Below are 20,545 nucleotides of genomic sequence, written 5' to 3'. Positions count from 1 at the left end.
ATTGAATAAAACGCAGGTTTTTGCGCTGAAATACCACGGGCAAAAGTGGTGCAAATGTTCAGTGAATCTGCCCCACTTTTTTACACTTTTCATGAAAATAAACTTACAAACGGCTTGCTTAGGTTTGACTCTGCATATTTTACTGGGATATCAGAAAATATTTAAATGTTTTTCCCCTATATGGTAGGTAAACTTCATCCTCACACAACATGTTTTTTAGTATAAATCTATAAGATACTCAACTGTCAGTGCCTGATGAAGATAAATGATCAGGTCTACCATTGTGTTACTGCTTAAAAAGGTGATCCACACTCTAACATACTTTTCAGTGTGCACTGGCCATGTCTGCAGAAGGATAAGGCAGCTCTCATCAAACAGGAGGGAGGATGTGAAGGGGGAGGACTTGAATGCCACACTATTTGAAAAGCAAGTGGGGAAAATAGGCTCCGTTTTATTTTGCTCGGGGCAATGCACAAAAGAGGCGAGCGCAGCAACGTGTCAGGTTTTTTAAATTGGGATCAAAAGGTTTGAGCTAATTAACAAACTAAATAAGAGTCTCCCAAGCTTTGCCTGGCTCCAGCCTTTCTCTTTTGCTGCTTCTCAAAGGCGATAGTCGGTGATTGGTCAAAACGCAGTTGTTTCCGTCACTCGCATGACTGAAAAAGGTGTAATGGCATCTACTTTTATCCTGCCATTGTCTATTCCGCATGTCACTGTGACCTGTGACAATAAAGAGAGAGATGGCCAGGTTTTCCCATTTGAATGGTTTAATTCTATTTGACTTTCCCAGCAGAGGCCAGTTGCCGGGAGCGAGTAGGATTCGGATGGGTGAGACAGGGGCTCATAATAAAGACAAATGGAGCAACATGAAATTTGATTCTGTCTGCTGTAGCACCTCCCACAACAAAAAAAGACTAACAGAAAGCAAGAGTGAGATTGAAAAAATGAGACGGAGAAAACAACTACATTGACAAGCGTATTTTTCCGCAAGCTGTCATATACAGAAAGTCACATACTTCCAGGGCAGCAGCACACACGGAACCAAAATCTCATATCACAGTATGAGTAATTTTACAGCACGGTGAAATGTTTTATCATTATATATAATTATTTATGTTGATAATTCAACCCAAAAAATAGTTTATGTTAAATAACCATGTATTAATACCTAAATAAAAAATGAAATACTTTACAACTAAAATGTGCTTCATCTCATTTTATTAATAGGGGTCCAAGCACCTAAAGGTGCTGGAACCATATTGTGTTTGTACAAATACAGATTTTTCACAACCATATAGGGTAGACTGATTCAAAATTCTGATTCCCTGAGTTAAGCAAAACAAAATGTCTCCAGATTTCCAATTTCATTTCCGTCATTTTGAATTTCTTAAAAAAACAAACAAACAAAATCTCAGAAAAAAACGTTACTATAATTTTTTTTTTTTTTTAATTCTACGTTTTACATGCTTAGTTCTACGTTTCGCTGCATTTTCCTGGTGACATTAGCACTAGAGTAAGTTTATAATAGTTTTACATTTTTTATTTTGTTTTTATTTCTTTTTCATTTTCAGTTTTTCACTCCAATTTAGTTTAGTTTTGTTTATCAGTTATTTGTTAGTTTTAGTTTTGTTTGTTAGATCTTTTGGTAACACTTTATAATAATGGTCCGTCATTAATATCAGGAATTAATGCAGGATTAATGAGTAGTACTACATTAACACTTTAGTTACTATTATCAACTAATATGGAAACATGATTAACCAATCAGTAAGTAATAGCGAACTGATGACTGAGGTAGTTCACTGTTAGTTAATCAATAATTACTAAATTTGATTTTCCTCATTGAGAACTATCAACTAACTATGGCTAATTTAAGATAACTACTAATTAATTACTAATCAAAACATTAACATGTGTCTAAAATGTGAATGATTATGTTTTTATTGTGAACATGATCATGAAATGCACCTTCGGAGAAACATGAGCCTCACGTGTTTTTTTTGCTGGAATTAATTTATGAACATAACAGCTCTCTAAATAATGGCTACAGTGTCTGGTAAAATATCATAGTCAGCTTACTATGTTACAGTATGTGCCCAACATGTGTATTCCTTGGGATATCTCTTCTGTTCATTACAAATTATTAACTTCGGCAGGTTTGATATTGCTGGAGGTCTTTTTAAAATAATTTTGGTAACCCATAAGTAATGAGTCAAGTGTTACCACATAAACATGAAGGAATTAGTAATTATTTTAAAGTGAGGGTCATGGTAACGCATTATTAATTAATGAATGTAAAAAAAAAAAAAAATAAAATTTGTAAATGATTTTTTTATTCATAGATATTGTAGGTTAATCTTACAAGAAGTGTTTAATTTTATGTGAAGTGCATTTTTTTCTGAGTAACTTAATGGATCCAATGAAAATATAAAAAATGAGTGTCACATCCATCAAGCTTCTAATCCAATCAGGGTTCGCCATATTCAATGCTCACACTGAAACTGAAAGAAGAGCGAGTGCGATTTTGCTCCACTCTACCGTCGATCCACTTGCACGTGGTAAACTTTAACTTACATTCTGTTCTGTTCGTACCGAACATAGACAAAGGAGGAAATTGTACATATTTACAGAGTGGGCTGTCTAGGGTGGAAGTACACATGTGGAATCAGCCTCAAGGTTTTCTCCCCATTTTCTGTTGAAGTCTTGTGGAGATCAACACACTTGTCCTTTAGACACATCATTCTATTATTTTACTTTATTGTAAGAGATAAGACTTATAAAACATGTAGTAACCATGAGCACCAGCAATTAAAAGTATTATCCTGCTAAAGGTTTGTAGCCTATGCAATTATGTTCCATTATTTCAATGATTCATAATTCAATACCAGACATTTTTTTTAATGTCTGTGAATGTTTGTTAACTATCTGTTTGATTAAATGAATAAAATGTAGGAACAAACACTTGAGTATTCATTACTAACTGATAAGTAACACCTCAGTTACTATTAATGGTTTATAATGTGTTTTCACATTAGAATAATGGTCCAGATAATCTTTAACTACCAAGGAAGGAAACACTAATGATTAATTAATCATTAATTAATAATGCATTACCATGACCCTCAGGAAACAGTAATGATTAATTAATCATTAATTAATAATGTGTTACCATGACCCTCACTTTAGAATAATGGTCAAGATCATTAATAAATCCTTCATACTTATGTGGTAACTCTTGACTCATTACTTATGGGTTACCAGAATTATTAAAAAAATACCTTCAGCAATATCAATCATGCAGAAGTTAATATTTTTTAATGAAAAGAAGAGATATTCCAAGGAATACACATGTTGGGCACATACATCCCTATATTTCTGTAAGGTAAGCTACCTATGATCATGGCCGTAACCACCATAGACATTGAGTGGGACATGCGCCCCGATATTCATAATAATGGTCTAGTGATATGGGTTTTTTCCATGGTTAATTATTACATTATTAAATTCAGTCCCCATCAATCCTGAATATGTGGTTACATCCTTGACTATGATACTCTACCAGACACCTTGATTTAGTGACCTGTTACATTCATAAATTAATTCCCACAAAGAACCCATGCATGATCTTGTTCACAATAAAAACATAATCATTCACATTTTAGACACATGTTAATGTTTTGATTAGTAATTAATTAGTAGTTATTTTAAATTAACCATAGTTAGTTAATAGCCCTCTTTAATGCACTGGACATGAGAAAGTAACTCTTACCGCATCTCTGAAAATTTAACTAAAACAAAACAAAAAAAAAACTCTTTACCAGTTCCAAATGAAATGTAAAACAAATCACAGATTGACAAGGTAAGACAGAATGAGTGAAAATACTGTGTGTGTGTCTGTGTGTGTATGTATGTTGATATGTGAGTGTGTGTGTGGGAGAGAGAGAGAGAGAGAGAGAGAGAGAGAGAGAGAGAGAGGGAGATACAGAATAAATTACTTTATATTGTTACATTGTTTCTGTTCTCTTTGTTTTAACCTCATGCTTTGACAACACAACAAACAGTCATGTCAATAAAGGTTAAATTATAATAAATATTAATTTACTGGATATTGTGGACATCTTCACACCTGCTGTTCCCAAACTTTTTTAAACTATGGCACCCTTTTATGGTGTTTTTTTTTTCTCTCTCTCTCTTTCCCACGGCACCCCAACCACTGCAAAATAAGTAAATAAAAAAATATGCTTTTGAAAACACACACAAAAAAGTTTAATATTAATATTAAGATATTAAATTAAAACAAGTAGTCTTGTTTGAAGCTAATAAAGATATCCAGCCGAGGAAAGGGAGTCTTTTTCTTTTTTCTTGTCAATATTGCTGTTTGATTAATATTAATGATCTAACAGACAACAGCAGGTCTATTAGGCTGCATTTACACATTGCACAGATCTGATATTATTTTGAGTTATAACATTATTATCCCCTTACCTCTTACTCGTATTGTACTTACCCTCATGTAATACCTCAAGTATGTTTGACTGTTCACGTGCGCAGCTGCATTCACAGTGAGACACGAATGCTCAAGCGCAGACATACACGTGAGAGTGAGCGTTTGAAATCGAAAGCAGCCGGCTGTACTCAAATGGCGCAGGTACAGAATTGAGTGAGTACTCGGTTGCAATTACAGTTTTGAGCGGAGATTCCATGGCACCCCTAGCCGGTCGTGGTGGCACCCCAGGGTGTGTTCCCGCTCTGTTGCTAATGCAGTGAGTTCTATTATCGCCGTCTTTTGTCATCTTCATGTTACGGTAATGGCGGGTTTAAAGGTTTAAAACATACCGCAACAAAAACAAAAACTAAATATTTTTCAAGATCATTTTAATTTAATTTTAGTAAGTTTCAGAGCCATGAAAATATATTTTAGTTTAGTTTCAGTTTTTCCAATTATGCTATTTTTTATTTTTAGTTTAGTTTACGAAAATATTTTTTTCATTTAGTTTTCATCTTCGTTTTAGTTCATGATAACAAACTTGCACGAGAGGCGCTACAACAACTGTGCGTTTTAGTCACTTTCACACAATCATGACAACAATGGCTGATTATGACTATACAAACATTTGTGTTTTCCTCATTAAAACCTTAATCTAAAATTCACCTTTAAAACCTCAGCTTATTACGACACAATTTCACGCACTTTTGGTGCCCCCTGCTGCACATTTTACTGGGAAATTGCAGCCAAATTGTAATACAGAACAGAATTCATGAGATTAGGCTGAAAAAAAAAAAAAAAAAAACTTATTTTTTTAACTTCTTTCGAAATTCGCATGCATCTTGAGACTCTCATGACCAAAAGTTATGAAAATAATTGTGAACTGAGCCATGGCCAAAAAATTAATTGTCTAATATATTTAAAACAATGTGACAAATCAAAATTCTTTTACATTTTCTGTCATGAGGGTCTGTAGAATACATACAAAATGTAGTGCGAACTGGACCAATGTAAGTAGAGTATTTAGTAATGAAATTGCTTTGACCCTGACATTTCTGTTTTCAAATTTGGCTATTTTGGTCATTTTTTTCACTTTTCCAAATTGTTTGCACACCAATATTTGCTGCTTGCAGCTATATTTTCTCTTTTTTTCTCTTTTAAACAAAAGATAAGATTATTTATAACAAATGAATGATGAGTCTGCCATCAGTGCAAAAAAAGCTTCACATTAGGTTACACTTCAATGAAAAACAAAAGACTTAAAACAGAAATAATAATAATAATAATAATAATAATAATAATAATAATAATAATAGGCTTTATTATAAAACAGATAGTTCCAACTTTAAATTTTGATTGGATGAGCCATATTCAAAGGCTTTGTAAAACCAGTATACACATGTAATCACACACAACATTCTACAATAATGAGGCATGTTGCTCGGCAACCGTAAACAACATAGCTACACTCTACCTGTGTCCCAAATAATGCACTATGCACTTACACAATACACTATCCCTTGCAAAAATCGAGAGTTCATGGCAAATTTGCCACAAATTGTCCATTGTTGCCAATGGTTTGCAGCAGGTTCACCACTACTGGTGAAGAGCTGCAAACTTCTGGCAAACATTTGCAGGCGAATCACAAGCTCATTTGCCTTTTCGGCATTTTTCATTTATGGCAAGTTTGCGGCTAGTTTGCCAGAACTCGATTTTTTTTGTAAGGGAAGCCATGTAGTGTATGAATTTTCAAAGCACAGCATATTTGTCCCAAAATGGAACACAATTTGTTTTTTTTTACTACAGTATTTGCCGTTTTCCAGCTGATGGAGGTGACATTTCAAATGCGTGATATGTGTTGCTGCTAGCTTTAGCTTTAGCCAAACTCAGTTCAACACTTATATCTCCAGTAATGAACATCACACAGTGTGGGGTGATGGTCAGGGTTGGGAGGGTTACTTTTGAAATGTATTCCACTGCAGATTACAGAATACATGCTGTAAAATATAATTTGTAATGTATTCTGTTAGATTACTCAAGGTCAGTAACGTATTCTAAATACTTTGGATTACTTCTTCAGCACTGGCAGATTTTTTCACTTGTTTTGACTATAAAAACTCTGCCAGTACAGTAAGACAAAATACACATGTTAAAAATACATTCTCTGAAAAACCTAAATATCTTATGCTGTGTTGTTTCTAAAATAAGATTAATCAAATTGATCTTGGTTTAAGGATTTTTAGATATTTTTACAGGAAAACAATACAAAAATTATTATCAAGAATACATTTTTTGCCCTAATATCAAAGATCTTACTAGAAAAAAGAAATTATGATCCAACGTGAATTTTCTTGATAAAAAAATATTGTCGTGCCTGGTAACGTGCATGTAAAATGACTAGAAATAGCATTTTAGCTTAGCATAAATCTGACAATTTACACAAGGTTTATTTCTATTTATTCTGCTCCAAACTTACTTCAAACTTACTTCTCTGTCTGCTCGTATGAATGTAACACTTCATAAGAAAGTGTTTCACTGCTGTTCAAATGCACTTTGGATCACATCATTTATATGTATAAATGTTTTCCATCTGAAAGGACTAAATATTAAATGAAACAAATGACAATAAAATGCAAAGTAATCTCTTCAGTAATCAAAATACTTTTTGAATGTAACTGTATTCTAAATATTAATAATTTAAATTGTAACTGTAGTGCAATACAGTTACTTATATTTTGTATTTTAAATACGTAACCCCGTTACATGTATTTCGTTACTCCCCAGCCCTGGTGATGGTAAAGCATTAAACTGATATTTGTAAGGTGCTGTCTTCACTTAAGTCCTGCTAGTTTTTGCATTTACCATTATTTACAATTGTTTTGTCAGACCAGCATTGCAGCTAGGTAACGCCACACCTTCCACTATGTATGGCGAGCCGCGAGGGCTGAGTGCATGAAGTGTCCAACATTCCACACTCCGTTTTGACCAATGAAGAAGTACATTATTTGGGTACTAGTCGTACACTTCTTTTTGTTGTATTTTCAGTGTTAACATACTTGCACTATTTATACTACAAAATGGCATAGAATGCAAAAGTGTGCGGTTTAGGGTGCACCTTGTGCTTCGCATTACACCCCCTTAATAACAACTTCTTCCTCGTCTTAATTTGTTTGGGATGTGTCCCGCTCTGTATCTTCACCTTACTCCATATTTCATTGTTGGTCTCACTTATAAATAATGTAAAGCAGTCCAGTCCACTAAAAGCTAATGTATACATTTATAGCAGCATAAAACATATGGAAATGAGTTTACAAATTTGTACCGACGTATGGTATGTATGGTCATAACAACCAGCCCCAATGGCACATCATTTCAGTTGATGAGCTCACAGAGTACATGAGTATTATTTGATTCTAGGTCACCGTTTCCTCTCCGAGGAGAAGTGTGGTTGCACTGATGTAAGATTACTCAGTTTATAATTTATTTTAAAGAACATATGTTCCTGTAAATCCTAGCACTATGGAGCACACACTTGCAGTGTGATATGAAAACACCATCTGCTCTGTAGAGGGCTCGTGGTGACAGGGAAGACCCCATGTTTCAGTGCATTAGACCCCATGTGTCATTTAATTAGTTCACTGTCGTGGGATCTTTGTTACGTTATCTTCATTTACTGCTGGCAATATTGTCATGGTCATTACAATTTAAGCAGGCAGTTTAGTAAAGGCAAGGTAAGGTCATGATATGCTAATAACAGCTGCCTAAGCACCAAACTCATGTCTTCTTTTTACATCATCACTTGATTTCCTAGGATGAGTTTAAGTCATACCCGCTCTATACTCTCAAATTATTTTAATTACTCTCAACTTAATGTATAGATTTTTAAGTAAAGCTTCAAAGCTGTATTGTGGAGATTTTCTGCTGCATTAACAAGTAATCAAATTATGCTACATTATGTATTTCACTATGCACCATTTGGTTCCCCTTTCATTAAAATCATGTGTGTACATATTGAGTTCAAATAAAAAGCTGAGTGTGTTCATGTGTTTGTCTAGCTGGTCTTTAAGTCGAGCTCAGCTTCAGAATATCACAGTGACACTGATTTGAGAGAAAAGAGTATACAGAGCATTTGATTCAGGGTTTCACGCGAACAAAACCAACATCTGCTCACTCACATTAACGGCACTGAAGCTAATCGGCAGGCCTTAAGTGTGCTGACTCTATAATGGAAAAGCGTGTACAACGGCTTCAGTTAAATCAGACAGCTGCGTGTGTGTGTGTGGGTGTACAAATGGCATGTAAGTCATTTCGTATTTATGTAAGTGTGTGTGAAATGCTGCCTCCGTGCATCCCAGCTACAGCAGCACAACAGACATTGGCAGACATCAAAGTGTGTGCGGGGCTCGAACCCTTCTGTGACCTGTCCCGTGCTTTGTGCACATGCTAAGCGTACACTCACCAGCCTCGCTTCTGAGCTGGAAGAATTGTGTGTGAGCTCGCCCACGTCAGCTCACCGATTAAATTTGCATAAAAATGAAAAATTCATTTTCGCTCAGAAACTGATGGCCATCTTAACTTACTTAACTAACTTGCAATGCCACAATTCCTTGTTGTCAGCTTCTTTAGAAATGTATCTCTGCTTCTGCTGTTTTTTTTTTTTTTGTGGTGCGGAAATTCAGTCAGCTAACTTTATGTAATGCATGTTTAAGGGACACAGGCATCATAACATATAATGTGCGTACATTGTGAAAAGCATTTTAATTTAAAAGCTGTTAAAGATCCAACATGGCAAAGATCATGTTACATGAAGCACAGTGTGCAAAGTGAAAGCATGCTGTTGTTAACTTATGGGGACAGTTCAACCAAAACTGAAAATTCTGTCATCATTTACTCAACTTCATGCCATTCTGAAAATGCACATATGTTCCTTTCTTTGATGGAATGTTTGGATTGACATAAGGGTGAGTAAATACTGACTGGGTGAACTAATCCTTTATTTAACCATTTCTACCTAATTGGACCTTAATATTATTTTGTTGGTGTAACTTAATGTAGTCATGTTGATTCTATAATATTTTTACTTGAATAAAACCAGTTTAGATTTTAGGTTACCTGAAAAACATGTTGGTAACACTTTACATTAATGTCCCCTTTGTTAAGGGTTCATTAAAGACTAATAAGTCATTTACAAATGCAATATACAGTATGAAGTATATATATATATATATATATATATATATATATATATATATATATATATATATATATATATAAATTAAGCAATATCACACTAGCAAGAGTGTGATATGGCCCTACATCAGCACTGCTGTGATTTGGCCGCAGGCATGCCGTAGGTAATCACAGCACTGCTGATTTAGGGCCATATAGCACACTTGCGAGTGTGATATTGCTTATATACAACAGTTCAATGAACAAGTAAATTTTACAAAATTAGGAAAAACTTCGTTTCAGTCATAAAAACGAATTTGTGCATGGAACTACTTTCTTACGTGACTGATCAGAATCTGCCGTTGCTGGTTCAAACCAAATGATGCATCCAAGCCTCTCAAAAACATCACAACTACTAGAATCATGGCTTGGGCTGTTTTTTTAACATGTTATTGGAGAAACAAGGATGTATGTGTGTGTGTGTGTGTGTGAGAGAGAGAGAGAGAGAGAGAGAGAGAGAGAGAGAGAGATGGAATGTGTGCAAGCACTTGTTGATGATGCTGTAGTGTTTGGCAGCTTTCTGAAGATAATGCCATTTTGGTGAAATTCATCCTATTTTCTCAGTGGAAAATAGCCATCCAAGCGGGGGTATTCGTCCCTATTTCGCAGTAACTGGTGCGCAAGAGTCTTTCACTATAGAAACCGCAATCTCCTCCATTTTTAACAGTATGTCCTCTCCAATGTGAAAACTCTGGTAAGAGGTGAGCACTTTGAGTTTGTGTAATTAATCAGTCTGTTGTTTCTCTCAGCTGTGATGAGCCTTATTGCTGAAGTTGTTAGTTTAAAGCCATTTAAAGCTATTTCTAAGCTTTAGTAGTGTAGTAGTAATACAAGTGATCATGGAGTGCTGTTGAATGTAGGGTGACCATACGTCCTCTTTTTCCCGGACATGTCCTCTTTTTCAGACCTTAAAAAAGCATCCGGTCGGGATTTCTAAATTTGCGAAAATGTCCGGGATTCAGCTTTAGTTGCATTATGATGTGCATCTGGTCTAATACTTCATTGTTTGTGTGCGCATATTTTCATTGCTTTAACTCCTCTTTGTAAGTCCCGCCTTCTCGCACACCAATTGGTCGATTTTAAGAGGCTTGCAGCAACTATTGGCCAAATTCCTGCCTGTCAATCTCTCTGCAAACGCGCGAAGCGCTGTTGTGTTCGGCATCAAACAGTTGCTTGACAGTAGCAGCAAATGACAGCTGAGTGGAAACAATGCCCAAACGAAAGTGGAAATTTACAGAAGATTTGCAAAAAAATTCCCAAGCTTTCGTCCAGGTCGAGATCCGTGGGAAGCAGAATGTATGACATGTAAATCTGGCACTTATGTGTCAGTTGCTAATAAAGGTGCAAGTGATTTAGAAGCACACATTAGCTCTGCGAAGCATAAAGGGTCAGCAAAAGGTGAAAGTTCATCAGGTAAATTAACAGACTACTTTTTGCGACCAGGTAAAATTGTTATCATATTGCTTCATTTTCCATGGCCATTCAAAATAATAGTAATAGTAAATGAAGGTACACTCATGGCATCAAATATTTTATTTTAGTACATGGACATTCAAAAGAATGTTGGAAATTTTTATTTATTTATATATTTTTGTTATGCTAATAGAGTGTCTTTTTCACTGTATTAAAATTTGCATTCATAGTAACACTGTTTTGAACCCTTTTATTCCACCCCACCCCAATTTTAGAAGAATATTTAAGCTCTGAAGGTCAGTACAATGCAAGTGAATGAGTGCCAAAATGTTGATGCTCCAAAAAGCACATAAAGGAATATAAAAGTAATGCATAAGACTCCAGTAGCTAAATCCATATCTTCAGAATTGATATGATAGGTGTGGGTCAGAAACAGATCAATATTTGTAATTATTTGCTAGAAGTTCTTCTCCCAGCCCAGCAGGGGGCGATATGCAGAGAAGAATGTGAATCACAAAAAACACAAGAAGAATGTGAAAGCGATCTGTTTCTCATCCACACCTATCATATCGCTGTGTCTGAAACCGCACCTTATCCACTATATAGTGCGCTATTTCAGGTGTACTCCATTTTGTAGAAGTGTCTGAATTCTGAGTGAGCCAGTCGTTCCCTACTTTTGTTCACTCATTATTACCCACAGTGCGCTCTAATTTCGAGTGTACATTTGATGTACACTCGACGACGGTTAATTGCCCATAATCCACCGCGGGGAAGACGTACGAGCTGGGAGTTTACTGCTTCCTTCACTCCTGCAATGTTTTATTTCATGCTGAATGTATTACATTTCTTTTTGACAAATCATTACTTGATTAAAATAACATAATAACATACAGAGAGGCAAAACATACAGATACATTTTAAAATGTTCTCTTTATTTATATTTATACAACATTTTGCCATTAAGCTGAAGAATTCTTTATTTACTTAATACTTCACTGAGGTGATATTATTTTAACTCAGGAGACTGCACACAGTGGAAATGATAAGTATGTGGATGATTTAAATATTCAGTTAAAACATGTAGGTTTTGATACTTTGGTCTCAGATGAGAAATGCTACCCAGCTTGTATTGAAGTTTAAAGATACTAAAGTATGACAAATAAGTACAATAATGTACATTTGATAAAATGTCTTTACTCTTTGTATAAATATATATATTAAAAATGACAAACAGAATGAAGATGTATTGTATTAAAATATTATTTAATAACAGTAACAAGTAAGGTCCAAGTATTTTAAAAGTTCATATGTGACATTGTTTCTGCGACAGCACCACAGCTCCAACGCTCGGTTTTTACATCAGCGTCCAAATTCACTCACTCATAGTGTTCACTCACTGCTGAGATATAGTGCACTCACTGCCATTCACTATATAGGAAATAGTGAATGAGTGAATGATTTTGGACATAGCCACTCTCTTCGCCATACGATCGCCTTTGCCTGCACATATCTCATGCACGCGCCCTGCGCACCTCGCTTTGCACACGCAGAAATGCTGTCTGTTCGCACTCTAGTGGTCAATAACACGAACGGCAGCGCAAAAGGCATTTACATTTAACTTGGATGTTTACATGGATTTATACACTTAATCAGCCTGAAGTAGCTGTGATAGTTTCCAGTACCCCCGCGAGGGTGCGGGGTAAATGCGTAAATACTGCTCATGACATGCGGGACAATGCGCACAGATATATTGCTGCAGATTTAAAAATGTACACATAAAAACTGATGTCATAAGAGCCCAGTTAGAGAATCACCCTGAAAATGACCATCACATTACACAGAAAAGCCCGCGTTATCATTAGAGCTACAATTTACCTCAGAGTGCTGCATTAAGTTGGAGCTTCAATTTTAATCTTGAAATATCCACTTGTCTTGGTGTTAAGTGAAGGCATTGCATGACGAATCTATTATTTTTTCACTGTGTGGAGTGAAGAAAGTGTTTCACTTAGTTAGAAGAGCATGATGCTACAGCAGTGATGGACTCGGCTTGAGTAACAGTCTGTGTCAGCGCACGCAGCTGTGTGAACTTCCACTGTAGTAAAAGTCCCATTCAATAATCTCTCAATAAATTATGTATTAATTCAAATTAAACCCAGTAATTTAACGACAGGAACACCGCCCATTGTAAAGAAGTAAAAGTATATTTTTTTCATTAGAAATTTACTTGAGTAAAAAGTACCCACTTTTAAACCTACTCTAAAAGTAATATATATATATATACAGTTGTGCTCAAAAGTTTGCATTGCCTGGCAGAAATTGTGAAATTTTGGCATTGATTTTGAAAATATGACTGATCATGCAAAAAAAAAATTTCTTTCATTTAAGGATAGTGATCATATTAAGCCATTTATTATCACATAGTTGTTTGGCTCCTTTTTAAATCATAATGATAACAGAAATCACCCAAATGGCCCTGATCAAAAGTTTACATACCCATGAATGTTTGGCCTTGTTACAGACACACAAGGTGACACACAGGTTTAAATGGCAATTAAAGGTTAATTTCCCACACCTGTGGCTTTTTAAATTGCAATTAATGTCTGTGTATAAATAGTCAATGAGTTTGTTAGCTCTCACGTGGATGCACTGAGCAGGCTAGATACTGAGCCATGGGGAGCAGAAAAGAACTGTCAAAAGACCTGCGTAACAAGGTAATGGAACTTTATAAAGATGGAAAAGAAAGATATCCAAAGCCTTGAAAATGCCAGTCAGTACTGTTCAATCACTTATTAAGAAGTGGAAAATTTGGGGATCTCTTGATACCAAGCCAAGGTCAGGTAGACCAAGAAAGATTTCAGCCACAACTGCCAGAAGAATTGTTCGGGATACAAAGAAAAACCCACAGGTAACCTCAATACAGAAATACTGGCTGCTCTGGAAAAAGACGGTGTGGTTGTTTCAAGGAGCAAAATACGACGATACTTGAACAAAAATGAGCTGCATGGTCGAGTTGCCAGAAAGAAGCCTTTACTGCACCAATGCCACAAAAAATCCCGGTTACAATATGCCCGACAACACCTTGACACGCCTCACAGCTTCTGGCACACTGTACTTTGGAGTGACGAGACCAAAATAGAGCTTTATGGTCACAACCATAAGCACTATGTTTGGAGAGGGGTCAACAAGGCCTATAGTGAAAAGAATACCATCCTTACGTAAAGTAGACATATATGAAGCAATTATTAAGGAGTTGCCAACACTAGAAACATATATACATAAAGTTCAGTGTGGTCCAATGGTCATAAAGCTTTATTATATGACATGCTGTGAATGAGCAGGAAGACCTAAATGAGTGTTTTTGCAGAGGACTTTAGGTAACTAGGACTAGTTAAATTGTTACAGCACTCGGAGTAACATCATTATTTATCAATGTGACGAGGAAAGTGACAACACAAGTTAGTCAAAACATTACAGTAATGAATATAAACACAAAGCTGACTGTAGCAAAATCATATAAATCCTCCTTTTAATCTAACTAAAATAATCTATGTTTGCTCATTGTGAAATAAATAATAAATTATAGGGAATTTTATGTTATTTATTAATATAAGTAAATGTATTTATTAAGCATTTATAAAATGCTCACTATTTGGCACGTACTGGATGAAAGTCACCCTTTTTATGCATGTTTTTATAACTGCATATAAATGACTACATTTGTAAATGGTTTATCAGTCATGTATTACTCCTTTACTAACCCTTAAGAAAGGGAACATTGATGTAAAGTGTTACCAACATTTTTGCAATTCACTGTTCAATATGTGAAACAGCTTTATAATGGCTACTATTTGAAACCGTTAAAAAAAAAAAAAAAAAAAAAAAAAGAACCAAAAAATAAGTCACGTTAAAACTAACTGGCAGTAATAAAGCACTGTAACTGTTAGGTAGATAAAGCAATAGATTTTTCAATAAATCTTTATCTGGCACTGATTCCCTCATTTAGAGACATTATATTTATTTAATTAATGGTATACTTGACCAGGAAATAGGCAGTGTAAATGCACAAGCTTATCTTAACAAAATACCCAAAAGACACTGAGTTTATGAGGACATTTTTACTTTAAAAAAATGGAATTCAAATGATACTTTCTACAGTACACTGCAAGGTAAACTGCACTTTGTTAAAGTTAGGATAACAAAAAAAAAATATAATAATAATAATAAAAAATAATAATAATAATAAGTCAAACTTTATTATTTTACAAGACATTTCCACTATTCTGCAATGACATCTGGATGCGCTCCAGTGTTTTTTAATGCCAAAACTGGAGTGGGATCTGATTGGCTCCAGCTGCCCTGAACAATAGTGAAATATCTGAGTGACAGCACTGAATCAAAAACCAGATGAAAAGTCAAGACAGGTTTTGAAAAATCATTGAGGATGACCTCAAAGGCTGTTTTTGGATCAGCATAACTCTGCACTGATTGGACGACCGTCATGTGACAGGGACCTGCAGTTTGGCAAGGCACAAAAAAACGTGACCCAACTGAGGTAAATTTAATCCTTAAGCGAATATATGAAAATATATATTCGATTCTATATTCTCTCATTTTAAATTCCTCTCCAGCATTGGTTATGCATTATATATTGCCTTGACACTCCAGGCTTCTCAATACTGTATTAACAGGGTTGCATTTTTGCCATTCCAAACATACCTACCAGTCCAGGCTCTTATTGGTATTCGTAGGTATGTAAGGTGTAGATGTCTGGATTTTTGCACATTTGGATAGACAATAAAACATACAATGTAAACAGTGTATGAAATTAGCACCAGTCACATGACAAATGCTGGTACTTTTTGTGCAGTGGCGAGTAATTTTGGTCATATGCCCTCCACTGTGGTAAGACGTCTCAGAGTGACATGTGAAAAGAAATACCTTTAGACACACAGACACACACTTGAACAAACACACCTGATTATATTTGAAAGAATAGACGAAAGAAAAGCTGTCGGACTTCAGGTGAATTGTCAAGTGTAGTCATAATAATTAAGTACAGCCTCAGAAATGGTGCTTGAACAAGAAGTTTCTAATCTGTGCTTGTCTACCTTTTTGCCTCTACATGTAAGTTGCAAATGTACCATTATGACAATAACAATATTATATATATTAGTATGCTCTATATATGTTTATTTCTATTAATAGTAAATATAGTAGAAAAATGGCTGGTAAAAATCAAAGTGGCTGGTAAATTTGCCCATTCACAAGCCTCTGTTGCTGGAGGGCAAAAAAGTGAATTTCGTATGCTGAATTGACAGCAACAAAAATGTAAATCTTCAAGAATTTTCATGACTGAAATTGTGGGAAGCTTTGCAAGTATACCACCACAGGTTTGTATTGAGTTCAATACTCAGACACAATCCCATAGAGGGACTCATTAATCAGTAAATGATGGAGAAAATTTGCCAGAGAATGACCTTTTTAATGGCAAATGTATTTAAAAATGAAATCCAGATGGGACTAATAAAAGTAAATTCATTTGCGTGCATGTGCAGTAACAATGATTTCGACTAGTCTTTAGAAATCAGAATGAAACCGTGATAATGGCAAATTAGGTAAACGTATTAACTGCATTAGATAAATGTGATGGAGTTAAACATATTTAATTAATCTCATTTATTATTAATACAATAAAATCAACCTATGAATTCCATTAATTCAATATTCTAGGCACCTCAAATGGTTTGTTAACATTTGTACATCCCTAAACCTGTTCATACATTAAAAGGATTACATTTAAATGCTGTCCATACGTTGATGGTATGTTTCAGTGTCTTTCCAAATATAATATATATATATATATATATATATATATATATATATATATATATATATATATATATATATATACGCATGCTAAAACCACACTTTATGCACAAATACCTATGAACACTAATGAGATCATGTTGACCAGTCATCTGCAAGTCACAAATTCAATCCCAAACATCCCCAATCCAAAACAATTTGCTATTACAATAATGAGCTACAACAGTGTCATTTTGAAAGCAGTTCCCATTTTAGTTTCATAGCAGGAGGGCACAACAGCTAATAACACACAGGCAGAGCAGAAACGCTCTTCCCCTCGACATTTACAGTCTTGCAGAGTGAGTTTGATCGACCATCTGGCCTCTGAGAAGTGCGTTGTAAAAACAGTGAAATCAATGGGGGCATGTCCACTGTGGATGCCCACCATTACACAAGCCGTGTTGTTGGTGTAACACTTAAACTAGCACACAGCGAGCGGACACAGACATCGCCTAATTCCTCCACTCCTACCACCTCTCCTCAACGCTCTCTTTGGACAGAAGCTTCTCTAATGAATTTCCGTGCTATGGTCTTTACGACGTGGTGAGTCGAGCGCTAAAAGGACCATACACGGCCTGTTGGTGAACAGTGAGCCCTCTGGTGGTCCCAAAGTAGACTTGAATGCCTTTATACAGACCATTTAAGCAATGTTTAGTTAATTTTGCTGCACACACACACACACAAAGCTAATACACACAGGCAATGCATAGAGGCACTCCCACAAAGTCATGCTTACTGAAAATCACATTTATGCTGTACTATAAAAGTACTCAGTGCACACTTGTAAAAAAATAAATAAAAAATAAAAAATAAATAAAGACAATGCTTTCGACTAGAAGGTGTGTGTATGTGTGATTGAGAAAGCGATACTGCAGAAAGACTACATTTAAAAGTGTATTTGACTCAGTTGTGTCAATTCAAAAAACTAGACCTGTCATATTCGGTTTCTTTCTAATGAGCCGTGGAAATATTAAAGCAACTGTTGAGAAAACATTTCCGTTTACACTGCTGCAACAAAAAACAAAACAGAGATCTGAGCTGTCACAAATCACAAATCTCTTGTACAATGTCATTGAAGTCAAAGCCACAATCATCCATCACAGTCGCTGTGGGGGGAGAACCAGAACATATGGAAGAGCCTGAATGCTGCAAAACCACTTTTCCTACATAACTGTGTAATGCCTTATTAAAAAGCATATGCAATAGATTTCAGTAAAATATCAGAGGAAAATTCTTTAGAACATTTTTAAATAAATTCACATTTCATCCATGCTGGGTGACAAACTATAAAGCAATACCAGTATATTTGTCAATTAAACAGCTGAACAACACAATCCAGTATTATATATATTTGGAGTGCTGTTTTAAGTGTGTGAAACAAGTCTTTTTTTATCATTGGGGAAAAGGGATGAGGTGACTGGACATGTTAATATCTTCTAATGACATTTTGAGCCATTTTTCTGCATAGCATCGAACCATTTGTCATAAGTGATCTGCCTTTAGACAAAACTGTATTGATCATTATTGTGCTCCTGTCTCTATGCAGGGCGACATATTTCATTTTCTCAGACTGAGAAAAATCTCTCTTTGTCAGCTTGCATGAGTGCGCCTTTTCTTATACTGTATTACCAGGAACCCTCAGTCATTTACAGTATTACTGCATGGTATGGAAAGGTGAGGTTTCCAGACAAACTTAAGCGCAATGTTCACCGGATCACCTGTTAAGACTGTGAACTTACCTGTCAGTCTGGATTTACTGTAAATAACGCATTGTCACTTATTTATTCAACAATAAAAAAATTCTAGTGATAAATGTGATATAAATGTGTCTCTTAGAGCGTTCAATGTTTTGTGATATCTTGAAATGAGCGCAGCACCATTTACTCCTAGTACGCACGGTACACTGATGGACGCGCAACTAAATATCTAGCAGTTATATTGATCTATAGAAGACATCTGAACATTTACTTTGCAAGTTTTAGGTGAAATAAGTGAACGAGCACAAGTCCGACCCAAATGAACAGCACAAGCACTTTAAAGATTCATAAAAACATTCACATCGCCAGTCGAACTCGCACTCTGTCCATTACGCACTCTCTTACCTATCCGTATGACATGAGGCATCCCGGAGGAACTGTGAATCCAGAAGAGAGACACTATAATCGCGCTCCAGTATTCCACATATTCCCTTCTGTTCTTCATGACTGGATTACAGTGGGATCAATCCAAAGAGCTCTCCAAATACTTATCATTAAATTGTAAATGGCTGGAAGTCATATGAGGATTGGACTGACTGCGACAGATTTGCTCTCATTGTAGTGGGTTTGAACACGCGTTCGCTGTATTAATTACTTTATTTATTAATTTCGTTGAGTAAGTCAGTGCGCGCGCGCGCTCGGCTCTCCACGCGTCTCGGATGAAGCTCCGGATCGGTGCGCGTCTCCACCTGCGTATGTTGAGCTGCTGAAATCAGCCTGCAGGAGTCCCTGTATCCCCTCTCTATCCCCTCCTACCACTGATGCCGCAACAACCGGGCTGGAGTCCCGCGTCAGCGTGGATGGGGACCAACACTTTTTATTACATTGGCGTTGTGCTTATTCGCGTATTGCATGCTATTGTAATTACAATGGCAATAAGAAAAAATAATGCATGACGATGTAGGCTACATGGTCTTTCCTACAATCCGCATGTTCATGCCCCCATCATGTGTTAATTATTAAATTCATATTTTTTTAACATGAAAACCATATTAGCAACTTTATTTTAACAAAATAAAACTAAATGAACAAATGAATGAATCATTTAAATCATTTTGTTACTTTGGTTTGAGCAGATCTTGCTTTTTGCCATGCTCTTGGGGCTATGCACTAATTTCTTGTGAAAAATGTATTGAGGAAAATCCTCAAAATGAATTTAAGTTGACACACTTCACATTTTATTTCCATACTGTTAATTTTCTTGCTATTGAGTATATAGCTTAATATATTATATTTGTAAATGTCTAATTTATAAACATACTGTGTGTGTGTGTGTATGTGTGTGTGTGTGTGTGTGTGTATTATATATATATATATATATATATATATATATATATATATATATATATATATATATATATAGTTATTGCATAAGCTGAATATCCCTGCAGCTCTACAAATTTTTATGTATTAAGTGCAAGTTGTTTATTAGTATTACACGGTACTTACATAGTAATTACACTCAAATGAACACTAATGCAAGGTGTGACTCTAGATTATATTGATAGTGTCAGCAGGGCAAATAATAAGTAATACGCTGCTTACTGCGTTGATCTATACTTGAGTATCTTCTCAAATTCAGGACTGCATATGAAACATTTATTTGCACGGGTCAAGTGGCTTCTTTTTTTTTTCTTAACAGAAAAATAGTTAGAAAATACCTGAAATACCTATTTTTCTTATTTTTTTTATTATTATTATTTATCCCCTTTTCTCCCAATTTGGAATGCCCAATTCCCACTACTTAGTAGGTCCTCGTGGTGGCGGAGGACAAGTCTCAGTTGCCTCCACTTCT

The 20,545-nt window shown here is 35.5% G+C and overlaps 1 protein-coding gene across 1 annotated transcript in view; it reads right to left on the bottom strand.

Moving 5' to 3' along the window:
* Positions 1-19,424, bottom strand: part of LOC127453868 (glutamate receptor ionotropic, kainate 3-like) — a 286,044-nt gene extending 266,620 nt beyond the window's left edge. Inside the window, exon 1 of the mRNA XM_051720608.1 lies at positions 19,096-19,424. Coding sequence (XP_051576568.1) covers positions 19,096-19,195 — 100 coding nt within the window. The 5' untranslated portion in view covers positions 19,196-19,424. The remainder of the gene's footprint in view (positions 1-19,095) is intronic.
* Positions 19,425-20,545: the final 1,121 nt, after the last annotated feature.

The sequence above is a fragment of the Myxocyprinus asiaticus genome, chromosome 16 (genome assembly GCF_019703515.2).
Source record: "Myxocyprinus asiaticus isolate MX2 ecotype Aquarium Trade chromosome 16, UBuf_Myxa_2, whole genome shotgun sequence".
Classification (NCBI taxonomy): domain Eukaryota; kingdom Metazoa; phylum Chordata; class Actinopteri; order Cypriniformes; family Catostomidae; genus Myxocyprinus; species Myxocyprinus asiaticus.
This window is presented reverse-complemented; position numbering and strand designations above follow the sequence as displayed.